Source organism: Vespula pensylvanica, chromosome 15, assembly GCF_014466175.1.
Source record: "Vespula pensylvanica isolate Volc-1 chromosome 15, ASM1446617v1, whole genome shotgun sequence".
Taxonomy (NCBI): Eukaryota; Metazoa; Arthropoda; class Insecta; order Hymenoptera; family Vespidae; genus Vespula; species Vespula pensylvanica.
The window spans coordinates 2,150,272-2,165,106 of record NC_057699.1 but is presented as its reverse complement, the minus strand read 5'-3'; the positions used below and the strand labels follow the sequence as shown (position 1 = coordinate 2,165,106).

Here is a 14,835-nt window from a genome sequence, read left to right as displayed (position 1 = left end):
TCATTTTTTATCATTCTCCTTTGCCCCTCTAATGTAAGTATTAGGAATTATTATTAATTATCCTACCTTTTTTTTTTTTTTTTTTTTCCTTTTCTGTTTCCATTACGTTCGTTTCCACCGTTACTAATAGGTTTACGACTGTTATCAATAATGAAATTTCGAACGAAATGCATAAATATATACTTATGTAGGTAACTCCTACGTAAAGTGCTTACATACATTTGAATTATCGTAAATTTAGCCTTCCTCCTTTAAGGTCGTAATATCGCGATAAAGATAAAAGGCCGGAAGTTTTTCATGTAATCCCTCCATAATGGATACACGATTTGATTAATCAACCAATCCGTTACCAATCTTTTTCGATACCTAAATTTGTACAAAGATAAAGCACGCATGCGAGAGATTTGCTTGTTTTAAGTATGGTGCGGTGGACGTCACGTTGAGAATTTTTTATTTGCCTCAACGAGCAGAGATGTCGTAATCATGACAGTAAAGTCTCTTGGACGGTGAAAAGAACGATGCATCGTTAATTCTCATTGGTTATAAGAAAATTCGTTTCGTTATTAATCTCGTTAAAATCGCCCGGGAAGATTGATTTAAAGTTCGTTTTCGACAAATTTAGAAAAATCGATCATTGTTGAATTCGATAACAAGATAGAACTTGTATGAGAATATTAAATGTATTTTTTTCTTTCTCCATTTTTTCTCTCTTTTTTCTCTCTCTCTCTTTTTTTTTTTTTTTTTTGCTATTTCTTTTTTCTTTTACAACGTATTTTCTACATGTCATAATTATTAGATCGTCATAGAATTGTTTTAGAATCGGACTGTGATCCTTACATAATGACAATACTATGTAAACCGTCAGATTATATAATCTATTTGTTCTGCTATTATGCTTATTATGAATGTCCATCGACGACAACGACGACGACGACGACGACGACGACGACGACGACACGACGACGACAGTAGTCCTTGCAAATGCCAAAGGATCCGAAGAATCCAAGAAGTCTCTATCCATCTCGATATTTGAAATATTTCAAGATCGTTCTTAAGTTATTTTTATGACAAAATTTTAATTTATGATATGTCATAAAGGAAATTTCTCGTTCGTAAACTCTCGTATATCAACGTTAAATCAATATAATCGTTTCGACAATAACAAAAGTCAATACACGTTGTTCTTTAAATATTCTCTTATTTGTAAAAATCGATGGAACGTGAGAAGGGAAATACTGTTACAACAACTTATATATATCTTTTTCTCTTTCTCTGTTTCATCGAAAAGCGGAAGGAATTACCGAGGAAGTAAAGAAGCACGTCTCGAATTTGACTACAGGACTGCGGTCTTCTTCGTACGATACTCTCCGTCAAAATTTTCGCCTCTTTATCTGCTAGAAGCAGATGTTATTTCCGTTCTTACGCGCGACTAACCTTATGGGGCACACGTGTCACACGCCACTGTACGTATATGCAACAACGATTTTAAATACATGTCGAAACGATACTACATGCGATCAAATAATTTCCATTCGATCGATATATAGATAAAGATCTAAATGAAATCAGGAATAATATTGATTTTACAATATTTCCAACTAACTCCTTAATGCAGATAATAATAAGAAAGATTAATTATCATCGAAACTAATATCAAAAGTCCACCCAACGATTGCTTTCTATCCTGTGCGAACGTAAATGAATGTATAAAGCATGATTGATATATGCACGTTTATACGTACGTATATAAGTACGTACTAGAGAGATCGACGTTCGAATTATTCTACCGTGAAAGAAGGAAGGAAGATAATGCGATAAAATAAAAGGATACTTGTGCGCTTGCGCCGATAATAAACGTTCAGTGACGTTTATCGCGTTAGAGAAGCGTTTGTTAAAGCGACGAATCGTCGGAGCTCTCTAAGCATGTATATATACGTACATATATACATACGTACGTACGTATGTACGTATATACATGCGTACATAAGTTCGTTATCGTATTGTACGTGCGTCGCGATTAAAGTTCATCGATTGTCGTCGTCTTCTTGCCATTTAAAGAGACTCGTCAAACTAACGTTTCTATGAGAATCGTTCATTTCTCAAATTTATTTGAATTCTCTAATAACTAGATATTATATATATAAACGCTCGTACATACGCACGCACGTGCGTACGATTATTCGATGTCGTCGCTGTCGTCACTGTCGTCATCGTTGATATTGTTGTCGTCGTCGTTGTCGTTGTCGTTGTCGTTGTCGTTGTCGCGTTGTCGTCGAGGCCACCAGATTGTACGATCATGTGCACGCGCGCACACTCCTATGGTTCACACTGTCGCTCGACCTTTCGAACGGCGCGAAAAAAATCTATCCCGACTGCCACCTCGAAATGCCACGAGTATTTGTTGCGAATGACAGAATCCTCTCAACTTGAAAGACTGAAAGAGAAAGAAAGAGAGAGAGAGAGAGAGAGAGAGAGAGAGAGAGAGAGAGAGAGAGAGAGAGAAATAATATAGTTGATCGAAAGTAGCAGGTAGGAATTAAGTCGGCTTAGATAATCTCCTCCTCGATTCTTTGTAAGGGACGCCACGAACGACCATCTTTTCACATATTGATTCTTTATATCGTGTCATGCAAAATGGCGACGAATAAGATTTTGCTAGTATATTTCTTGGAAGTATAAACATTATACATAATAGAAAGAATAAAATTGTTTTTCGCGTATGTAATACTATAGTTTCTATAGAGAATACAAAAGCTCGTAAACGTTTCTAGGCAGGCACCTGCGGTTAAGCGCTTGTTTTCTCAGGAGTTGAGCGTATTTACGTACGTATTGTTGCTTCGGTAAGAGAGAGAGAGAGAGAGAGAGAGAGAGAGAGAGAGAAGCTAACATGCTGAGTATGTTGGGGGTAATAACATGGATCTTCGTGATCTCTGGTGAGTTGAAACGTACTGATGATGTGATTTCAAGGTACGAGATACCTATTCTACGTATACTATTTGTCGAAATTTTAACATTCTTATTCAAAAATTATCGTCCGAAACGATAGATCATAATTATCTAAAACTCGAATCTATTTTATTTATTAATCGTTAATATTACTACATCCGTCGTTCGTTATCTCTTTCTCTCTCTATCGTCGCAAGAGTAAAAGGGTGTAAATCGTGAGTAGAAAAGTTATTATTATATGTCTCTCGTATCGATGCACTCATTGTTAGGACACGTGTCGTCGTCGCCCCGCACGATTCCAGTTACGGACATATAACCGGTTTTAAGAAGGCACACCCGATTTCCATATTGACCGAGCACTGTTTCTCCTTCAACGATTCGAATCGACGAATCTCATCTTCCCCTTGGAACGCGTCTCCACCACGAAATGGAGAGAAAGAGAAAGAGAAAGAGAGAGAGAGAAAGAAAGAAAGAAAGAGAGAGAGAAAGAGAAAGACTGAGAACAATGATGAACCGAAAAAAAAGAACAAGAAAAAGAAACAGAAAGAGAGATAAAGAAAGTGAGACAGACGCAAAAAAATGCTTTTGTCTCTAGCAGATACGTACGTCCAAAAATAACGATAACGATGGAGGAGATCAAAGCCCCTCTGCGAAAGCGTCGTCAGTGAGACTTTTACGAATGAGAAAGAGAAAGATGAGGATGACGACGACGACGATGACGACGACGACGACGACGACGACGACGATGATGATGATGACGATGATGAGGAAGAGGAGGAGGTGAAGGAGATGGAGATAGAAGTGGAGAATAGAGAAAGAGAGAGATAGAGAAGAGCATCTCTTTCTCATCCTGGATCGCTTTCGCGCCACGACGACCTCGGAGCGAACACTCTTGTTTACGTGTCGCGACACGGTGTCTTCTCGGCATTCGAGAGTCTCTCGAATCCTCGTTTTCATCCTCCTCCTCCTCTTCCTCCTCCTTCTTCTTCTTTTCCATCGCCATCTCCTCCTCCATCTCCTTCTCAAGTTGTCCTGATTTTAGTGAAGTGTTGCGATCGGCATCCGCCGTTCATTCTCTTTCTCTTTCTTTCCCTCTCGTCGCCCATGAGGAGCACGCGCTCACGTCCGCCTCTCCCACTCGTGTTCACCTCAAACAGAGTCGAGGATCTTTTCTCTGTCTCTCCCTCTCTTTCTCTTTCTGTTCGCGTGGCTAACGCCGATCTTCACCGATCTGCGCCGACACGGCTATTATATGTCTCGACCGTGAAAGAGTAGAATCCATTTTATATATTCCTTCAAATACGTATATCGAATACTTTTTTTCTCTTGCTTTCTCTCTCTCTCTCTCTTTCTTTCTCTTTCTCTTTTTCTCTCTTTCTCTCTCAGCAATCGTTACGATCTTTATTATTTTATCGTTTGAAAATCGCGCGCATTCTAACTCTAGCGACTTCTATCACGGTATACACGTATAAATTCACACAATGTGTGTGTGTTGTGTGTGTATATATATATATATACGTATATATATATATATATATATATACGTATAATGTGTAGAGATTCCTATTTCGAGAAATCTCGAAACTCTCGAAAATTGGAACGAAAGGAAGAATCCGTGTGCGCTTCTCTCGTAGAACTGGATCTACTTTCGAATGGCCTCGTTACGCGACAATGAGCTCCCAACGATGAATGTGTGAGTCGTCGTCTCGTATATGTGTATATATATATATGTGCATGCATACATACATGCATACATCCATCCATCATACATACATACATACATACATACATACATACATACATACATACATACATACATACATACATACATACATACATACATACATACATACATACATACATACATACATACATACATACATACATACATACATACATACATACATACATACATACATACATACATACATACATACATACATACATACATACATACATACATACATACATACATACATACATACATATATATAAATATTCATACATAAATTTTACGCTCTCGTAGGATTCGTTTCTCGCGCCCTTCGTCCCGTTGTTTCCTCCTTGTTACTTCAAGATGTTCCACTGTACCGAAAACGAGACGTTTTGAATAACGACTCTAGAAGGGTTATGCTTTTTCTTTCTCGGATAATAACCGAAGAGGAAGGAGTTTTATATATTCGTTTATCAGGTATTTAGAAGAGGAAATAATCGATGCTTAATGTCCTTAAAAGTTCGTTCAGCTGGTTCGCGACCTCGAACGCTTTTTAGCAGCCCCCATCGTATTGGGGCTCTCTTCTCTTCGTTTTACTGCTGTTGCATCCTCTCTCTTTCTCTCTGTTTCTCTAAGAGAAACCACGTTGCGTCTCGTCGTCGTTCTTTCTTTCTCTCTTTCTCTCTCTCTCTCTTTCTCTCGGTGCCGAGCGCAAGCTGTGTAGGGCCTTTTGTTGCGTGCCGAGTAGGCTCTAGTTGACGAAATATTGACATCCGAGAATAGAAACCCGTTGTGGGCTGCTTTACCGAGGGGTTCGCCACCGGATGGGGGAAGAAGGAAGGGAAGAAGAAGGGAAGAAAGAAGGAACAACGTTCGACCGAAGTGGAGAGTGTATGTGTATGAGAGAAATAGAGAGAAAGAGAGAGAAAGAGAGACGAATGGAGGTTCGGTTAGGTCGCTCTTGCATTGAGCACGAATTTAAAGGGGGTGGGACGAGGATGACGTCAACCTCGGAAACTCTCCCTCTCCACGTGCTATATCGGGACGTATACGCTACGTATGTAAATATATATATACTACATATACTATATATATATTATATATATATAGTATATACGTATATACATTTATATATGTGCTCCCGTGCGTATTACTACGCATACGTATATTCACGTACACCCGTCTCTCACGACCTATTGAATTCCCACGAGAGGCTATTATTCTGGATTTGTTTTTGTTCGATGCGTCGTAATCGCGTCTGGAGAACGACGACGATGCTTCGAAAGTTCTCTTCTTCGATCGTTTTCTCTTATATCTTTTCTTCCGAAAGGAAACATTTAAATATCGACTTACTAGATTCCTATCTTATCGACGGTAAACGCCATCTCGCGGTTGCGAATACTTTTTTTATCGACGGAGCTCGGCAAATTCAATTTTCTTGTAATACATAATCTTTCCAAAATTTATGAAAAATCTTAAACAATCTGATTAACTTGGGTAGAAAACGTCGATCTTACATGCTGCTTGGCAGGACGCTCGCACGCTGTGTTTATAGCGACGGTGTGTGAATAGCGAGCACGTGTATTTCCCACAGAAAGGCAATGGGGGCTACGCGCTATGGTGTGGCCAGCTGGAAGTATCAACGGTTTGACGCGGTTCGTTCGCTCGTTCATCCTTCCTACCTACCTAAACTTCGTTTCGTTTTGTCGAATGAATTCTTTGGGTATACTTGCGCTAACCCCTCCCTTGCATCAATCTTTACAATAATCCTTATACTTTCTAGCGGAATGAGAGATTATCAACTTTAAACATGATGCTTACTTTTAGCCTAGAATATTAAAAATTATCACTTAAATGACCACGACGTTTATTACTCCGCCGTTATAAATTGTTATCACTTAGACTGATCACCAAATACATACCTATTAATACGATAAACTAATCGCTCAGAAATATTTTGTTGTAGAATTTCTGGAAGGCATTTGAACGTTCCTACTCCTCAACGCGGAAGCTCGATATTTTTTCAAGGGTTGGTAACTATATAATTATCAAAAACGGCGGCGATCGGCGTTGGGGTACAACCCGTGCTATCATCCGGCTATCATAACACAGTGCCACCTCAGAGCGGGGGTGGTGGTTCGACATTTAGTGCCGCGGCGATGGTGGCAGCTGCCACCGCTACGGCCACCGCCACTGCCAGCGTGGTGGCCATGCAGGACCGCCAAGATATCCCCGCACAATTCAATCAGGTAAAGTTTCGTACGATGAGTGCCAAAGGATAAACTTAATCAATAAATGATCTTTAACTTATTATCAATTGACCATGTTCGTTGTTATAGATGCAAAGCCAACATGGGATACCCCATCAAACATACAACACAGGGTACGCCCAAAGAGGACCAATGGCAGGAATGGGGCCAGTTGGGATGAGCAACTTTAATGGCATGGGCACTATGAGCCCAATGCATTCTATGAATTCCATGAATTCGATGAACAGTATGAATGGGATGAACACGATGAATCCTATGACAATGGGAGGCATGAACGGCATGAACGGCATGAACGGTATTAACGGTATGAGCGGTATGAACGGTATGAACGGTATGAATCCTATGAGCTCCATGAGTAACATGGGTAACATGGGAATGAACAACATGATGGGACCTAACAACATGCAGATGAATAAGATGAACATGCAGGTAATTCTTCGTTGTTTCTTTTCTTTTTAACGTTACGTATAAATGATGATGATGATAAACACCTATAATTCATCTGTTACTCAGGCGCAGCCTCATCAAGGATATCCGAGAAGATTAGCACCATATCCTAATCCGGCCATACATATGGCGCAAAAGAGACAGCAAGGTCCTTACGCTAATCCTAATCCTGCGGCGATGCAGCCAGGTTTTAACAACATGTCAACGACACAGTATCCAAATAATTATCCAGCTACGGCAAGACCAAACTTCCAACCTCAGTATCAACCGATGCAAGGCATGAATCCCGCCGCGGCTGGTTTTGGACCGAATTCAATGATACGTGGTAAGTTGAAATACTGATTTGTTTGTATCTATATTTTGGAGAAAATTTCCTTCGAATATCTACAGCGATAAAATGAAATTCGTTTATTATTAAAAAATACATTTTAAAGGGACAAACATGAGGCAAACAACGCCATCGTATAATACGGCGTCTCAAGCAGCAGCAGGTCAATATTACAATGGCAATGGTGTACCAGTTAGTATGGGACCCACCACAGTAGGGAACCAATTCGTCGGTCATCAACAAAACGCAGCTTACGGTGGTGGACAATCTTCGTATGGAGCTGCTGCTGCTGCTGCTGCTGCGGCCACAAGTCAATACCAACAAGATGTGGCGTCGATGAGAACGACGGGGGCAGCGAACCTGAATTATCAGCATAGTCCTATACCTGGCAATCCAACTCCTCCGTTAACGCCAGCGACCAGTATGCCACCTTACATCAGTCCAAATCCGGACATTAAACCAAATTTCAATGAAATCAAATCGCCTGTCAATATACAAAGTAAATACATACGATATATACGAGATGATAAAATACGAATGCTTTACTATTATAATGATATTGATACCTAATATATGAATCTTCTTGTTCGCAGAAGACGACGAGTTAAGATTAACATTCCCCGTGAGAGACGGTATTATTCTTCCACCCTTCCGCTTAGAACATAATTTGGCTGTAAGCAACCACGTATTTCAACTGAAATCTACGGTTCATCAAACGTTAATGTGGCGATCCGACTTGGAGCTACAGCTTAAATGTTTCCACCACGAAGATAGACAAATGAATACAAATTGGCCCGCAAGCGTTCAGGTTTCTGTCAATGCAACGCCTCTCGTTATTGATCGTGGCGAAAACAAGACATCCCACAAGCCTCTTTATCTGAAAGACGTGTGCCAACCAGGAAGAAATACCATACAGATTACAGTATCCGCATGCTGTTGTGTAAGTAATTAAAAAAATATTCGTCATACGTTAGCATCGGTAACAAAATATTTTTAATTCGTATACGTATTAATATAAATGTTTATTCTCATTTACAGTCACATCTATTCGTTCTCCAATTAGTTCATCGACCAAGTGTACGTAGCGTTCTACAAGGTTTATTACGCAAGAGATTACTTACCGCAGAACACTGCATAACGAAAATCAAAAGAAATTTTAACAATACAATTTCGAGTAACGGCATTCAGTCCGAGAAAGATGTCGTGGAACAAACAGCACTTAAGGTAAGAACGACAATAGTTCGTCAAATGTTTTTATATTGACTTAGAAATCTGTACGAATGTTTCATCGTTATAATATCATCTTTTTACAGGTATCTTTAAAATGTCCTATAACTTTCAAACGTATTACACTGCCAGCGAGGGGACACGATTGCAAACATATACAATGTTTCGACTTGGAGTCTTACTTGCAATTAAATTGCGAACGGGGTTCATGGAGGTGTCCTGTGTGCACGTAAGTATCAACAATCAAATCGATTATTCGTTATAATTATCGACATAAAATAACAAATATGTTATTACGAATAACGTCATTATTCTGATTTCACAGAAAACCAGCTCAATTAGAAGGTTTGGAAGTCGATCAATATATGTGGGGAATTCTGAATACTCTGAATACTGCAGAAGTAGAAGAAGTAACGATAGACTCCGCGGCAAATTGGAAGCCTGCTAAAAATTTAGCCAATATTAAGTCGGAAGAGGAAAATGATTGTAAAAGAATGACGAAAGCGATGTCACCTGGAAGTATGAATATGCCCACTATGAATAATTGGGACATGAATCAAGCTATGAGTCCCTACATACCACCGGACATGAGCAGCATAGTAAGCGGCTCGATGATGAACAACACGTCGTCCACTTACGGGAACAATAATATCAATCACCGAAATTCATCTGGTGGATCGTTCGATATTAATCCTGGAACGAATAACTCAACCAATAACGATTATAGTAGCGGAACGGGACCTCTTACTCATTTGAATGAATCAGTGAATTCATTGGATCCCCTTAATGCTATGGAAAAATCGTTAAATGATCAGGTATGTTTCCTGCATACAATAGGTTTAATTCGATATTAATAAATAAATCCTTTCCCATACATTTATTCGTATTTTATGTTGCGATCATAGATGCCGCATACTCCACACACACCTCATACCCCTCACACGCCGCACACACCGGGTGGTGGTAACAGTGGTCCACCAAGTGTTCCTCCTGCATCTCAGGAATCTACAGGAAACCATAATACGTCTGGTAATACGAGTACAAATATAAATACCGATACCGCGGATATACCGTCAGACTTAAATTTCGATCCAGCTGCGGTTATAGATGGCGAGGGTACTGGTCAAGAAGCATTGAATGTAAGTATTAAACGATATATAAATAAATAAATAAATATATATATATATATATATTTGATGATCAGTAAATTCTTTATCATGATATAAAACGAAACATACCTGACTCTTGACCTAATTTTTTGCATCTCTCTCTCTTATTTTTTTTAGCTCTTGCCGGACAATGTCGTAGATCCAATGGAACTGCTTTCATATTTGGATCCACCTGATCTAAATACTCCACCTAGTAGTGGAGCAAGCAGTGGAAATCCCTCATCGAGCGACGACATATTGGCACTTTTTGAATAAGATCTCAAGAAACTATTCTTCTTCGTAATGAAATAATCAAATTATGATCCCAAAAGCAGGGGTATGCGATCACCAAGTTAGCATCTTACTGAAAGATAAATAACAATTCCGATTTATACGACGAAATTCGTGTATGAGGGATATAAGAAATGTGTTGGGTTCACAGTGGGTGCTCTCACCTAATCAATGGTACAAACAATCTTAGCTCTAATTGTAATAATTCCTATTGAAAAGAGTTAGGGCATATGACTAGGGTAATGACGACTTTTAACATTAGTACAGCAAACACGATAATTAGTGCTTGTCTGTAAAGATTTTATTGCATGGATGGTACAGCATACTTGAACTAACATGCTAGTTCTGCTGAGCAAATGTTCCATTCTATTTATCGATGAAATTATACGAATCGATTAAAATTAAATGGTACAGTATGATAATTCCAGGAATGCAATAAGGACTTTATAGACAGATAATAGAACGAGATTTTATTACAAGATGTAAATGTTTATCAATAATTAATTATTGATAATTTTGTGAAATATTCAAGACTATTTGGTTTTTTTTTATGTTCATTTTCGATTTTTTTTTCTTTTTTTTTTTTTTTTTTTACTATTGATCTTGCTTCGATGTAAATTTAAATGTTTGCTCATTGGAACACATTGTGCCACTTCAAATGTTTTTTAACATTTCGAAGTTTCCCTGCATTATCGTCTTTACATAAAAGATCGGTCTACTCGCGTTCAAGGCTATGATGGACCTACATCACAACAGAACTATAATGTAAATGTACAGTACCTCTTGTAAATAAGTTTTAATCCAATTAGGTAATACGTTCATCTGTTGTGAACTACCCTGCTTATTAATGGATATAGCGCATATAGTGTTCCTCTCCATTAGATAAATAGTAGCAACAGATGGGAATGAATAATTGAGGGGATATTGGGCTTCACACTGGAGACATAGACAATTGTTCTTCACGATGTATCTCCTGAGAAAAATATTTAGATCACATTAATGATTATGTGAGTCAAGGTGTATTATAAAAATGATTTGTTTTTTGTTTACTCTAAAGGATATTATTACTTATGGATTAAAATTTTTTGTTCGATATCTAAAAAGCAACAATTAAAAAGATAAAAAGACTATGTCTTCTGTACGAATACAAGAGAGAACTAGATTCTAACATAAATTTTAATCATTTCGTCGTTATTATTCTTTATTATTATTTTTTATTATTAGCGTATTAGTATGTATTTTGGTATAAAATATTTTTTATTTGATTTGATAAACATGAATCAGATAATCATTAAAGAAATTAGTATGAGTCATAAAAGTTAATAAGTCTATTATAAACTTGTACGTATAAAACTTGACTCAATATTAGGACCTTAAATTTCACTGAAAAGAAAAAAAAAATTAATAACTAAATGACAAATGACAAAAAAATGACAAAAATTTGAAAAGAGTGATACACTTAAAATAAAATATCTTTGAATCCTAGTATTAATCTAAGCATATTGCAAGTATTAATAAGATATATCTCTGAAGATACATCAAAATTTAGAAACAATTTGCATATATAGAGTTTATTTTCACATTTCTATAATGAATGTCTGCATTCAAGAGAGTTTGAATTTATTTTGAAGTTTTCTTGATATTGTGATAATACATATTACATACTGACTAATTAATTATTAATACATAATAAATAATACAAAATGTCAAATATGTAAAAAAGTCAATTAGGAAAATAATGTAAATTACTAGAAAAATACATCTTGAAACAATGATGTGTAATCAAATTTTTTTTAAGCGGTACTGAATCAAATTACAATGATGAAATAAATATATATCATATATAACACACCTATGTAAAAAAAAAAGGGCTGACATATTATTATTGATATACAAAAAGCAATGATTAATATGCGAAAATAAGCTCTATATAATCGTTCGCACAAATATTGAGCTAATTAATTTGTTTTGTTTTCCTTCAAAGTGACATCAGTTGTATCTGCCTGAATAAGATACTGCCAGAGTGATACCGCCCACAATTTCCCCGCTTATGTAGTGGTTATTACATTTGTATCTTTTGTGATTGAAAAAAGAGAAAATATACTTAAAGTGATTCATGTAGATTATACAAATTTTATATAAAAGTGTATTTATGATATATATTATCACACAAGGAAGAATTAGATGCGGTAAAGTTTCTATTCGTATAACTACTACAACATTATTGAAATTAGATTTTAATATTACTTAATTAAGTGCGACTATTGTATAATATTTGTATATATGATAAATAGAATAATAATATAAGTAAAATGGCAGATACTTACTGGCCAATTATAATAGTAAAAGAATGATTATCTTAATTATTTCTCAGAACCAAAACAAGGAAAAATCGTATGAGAATACCCTATATTAGAGAATATAACATGTACATGACTGCAGAATAATTATTCATACAGTCAGTTATTGTACTGTTATTTCTAATAGGATTATTACCTACTTATTAAAGACCTAATTACCTAAAGAAGTTTATTCAAACTGTAAGCTTTACTTAGGATTGCCAAGAAGTAGCATATGCAACGTCAATGCGATTGTACATAGGCAACATCTACCTATACCTACCTAGAGTAATATCCTAAAATACACACTACATGGTCTTGTTTCTTAAGAGACGCAGAGATTTATATACACTGCTCTATATGCAGAAATTTATATATATATACATAGAAAAGAAAAGAAAAAAAAAACGATTATTGTTTTGAATTCATTATTAATTTTAATACAATTTTTAAAAATCAAACAAATTGGCTTTCATGCAATCTGTTTTATAATTACAAACAAAGGACACTGATTTATGAGCTTGTTCATACAAGTTTCGTTTGTTTGTAATTTCTATTGTGGTGATAATTGGTAATATGCTTTGTTATATATATTTAAAAGAAATGAAACTCTCTACGAAGAAAAAATTTATTTTATAGAAGAAAAAAGAAAATACCTTATTGAAAATAAAATGGTTGCATTTATGCTATGAACCTAGTTTACGTCACGTTACATACATATATAATATATAGTTTCTTCGGTTCACGTATATACAGAAATATTTTTGAAAACTTAAAATTTAGGTTATTACAAATACGAAGAAACTTTTTATACGAAATCTATATATTTTCTTTATACGATTAAAATATAAAATAATGAACCTTAAATCCTTTCCGCATTTCCTACTCTCAATAACACAGCCACGACTGAAATCAAACGATCTCTATTTTATATTTATTAAAAACAAATTAGCTAACAAACCAAATTATACGACTTTATTAAAAGAAGAGACAGAATGGAGGTTAGGATCTGCGCAATTAATTTTACAATTCCTCGATCATATATTTTCTATCTTAAATTAAGTAACTTTTATATAAAAAGTTTCTTCATATTTTTAATAGCACAAATTTTACGTCTAATTTAATAATTACGTGTATACGTTTGAATTGAATATACTATATACATGTGTATGTGTGTGTGTATCTATATCTATACATATACATACATATATATATATATATATATATATATATATAAATTAATTCGCGAGTATTTATTACTTCAGGTCACGATAAATCTCTACGACTCTAATATTATATACTCTTTATAAAATGTTAGAGGGCCTATATAATTTGATCTTATTGTGCATCACATGAAATTGTTCGATTAAAAAAAAGAGACATCAAATAATCGTCGCCTTTTCGGAGGCTTGAAATACTTAAACCAATTCGACATTGTATTTTCATGCGCTGTAACACAGTGGTACCGATGTATAGAAGAAAAAAAAAAAAAAAAAAGAATTAGACATTAAATACATACAGAATATTCCTTAGCACCAAATAGAATGTTTGGAAAGGCCAAACGCATAGGAAACGATCAATTAATAGGAATAATAGATATCTCTACATTTCTTAAGCCATCTCCAAACAGAATCATATCAATATTATTTAGATCACGATAAAACCATTAATAAATACACACAAATTACGTGCATTTATTGAAAAATTTACCAAATAAATAAGAAGAATGCCTTGAGCAATCGGTACGAAATACTGTGGAATAATCAGTCTTACTCCCAAATATACATACATCATATATACATACATACATACATACATACAAACATACATACATACATACATACATGCACATTAAGGAAATACTGTAATATCATTGGTTACATCGCCGTAAAAAAAAATTTTAATATGTACACGAAGACCAGTTTATAACATGTATGAGAGATACACATTGTTTCTTAATAACAGTTAGGAACATTCAATAAAAAAGCCATAAAATATCGAACGTCTATGGTTTTTCTAAATTTTCGATCCATTTTAAGTTTTTTATAGAAAGAAAAAAAGGAAAAAAAAAAAAACAAAAAATGTTTCAAATCCGATCGATTCAGTGTACTTCGATACATATTCC

The 14,835-nt window shown here is 35.6% G+C and overlaps 1 protein-coding gene across 2 annotated transcripts in view; it reads left to right on the top strand.

Annotated features, from left to right (window-relative positions):
* LOC122634732 (zinc finger MIZ domain-containing protein 1) overlaps positions 1-14,712 on the top strand; it is a 24,351-nt gene extending 9,639 nt beyond the window's left edge. For both annotated transcript variants that reach the window (XM_043823962.1, XM_043823961.1), the window contains exons 2-11: positions 6,627-6,909; positions 7,000-7,359; positions 7,444-7,702; positions 7,812-8,204; positions 8,299-8,645; positions 8,744-8,929; positions 9,019-9,161; positions 9,258-9,747; positions 9,838-10,071; positions 10,219-14,712. In XM_043823962.1, coding sequence (XP_043679897.1) covers positions 6,820-6,909; positions 7,000-7,359; positions 7,444-7,702; positions 7,812-8,204; positions 8,299-8,645; positions 8,744-8,929; positions 9,019-9,161; positions 9,258-9,747; positions 9,838-10,071; positions 10,219-10,356 — 2,640 coding nt within the window. In that variant the 5' untranslated portion in view covers positions 6,627-6,819 and the 3' untranslated portion in view covers positions 10,357-14,712. The remainder of the gene's footprint in view (positions 1-6,626; positions 6,910-6,999; positions 7,360-7,443; positions 7,703-7,811; positions 8,205-8,298; positions 8,646-8,743; positions 8,930-9,018; positions 9,162-9,257; positions 9,748-9,837; positions 10,072-10,218) is intronic.
* Positions 14,713-14,835: the final 123 nt, after the last annotated feature.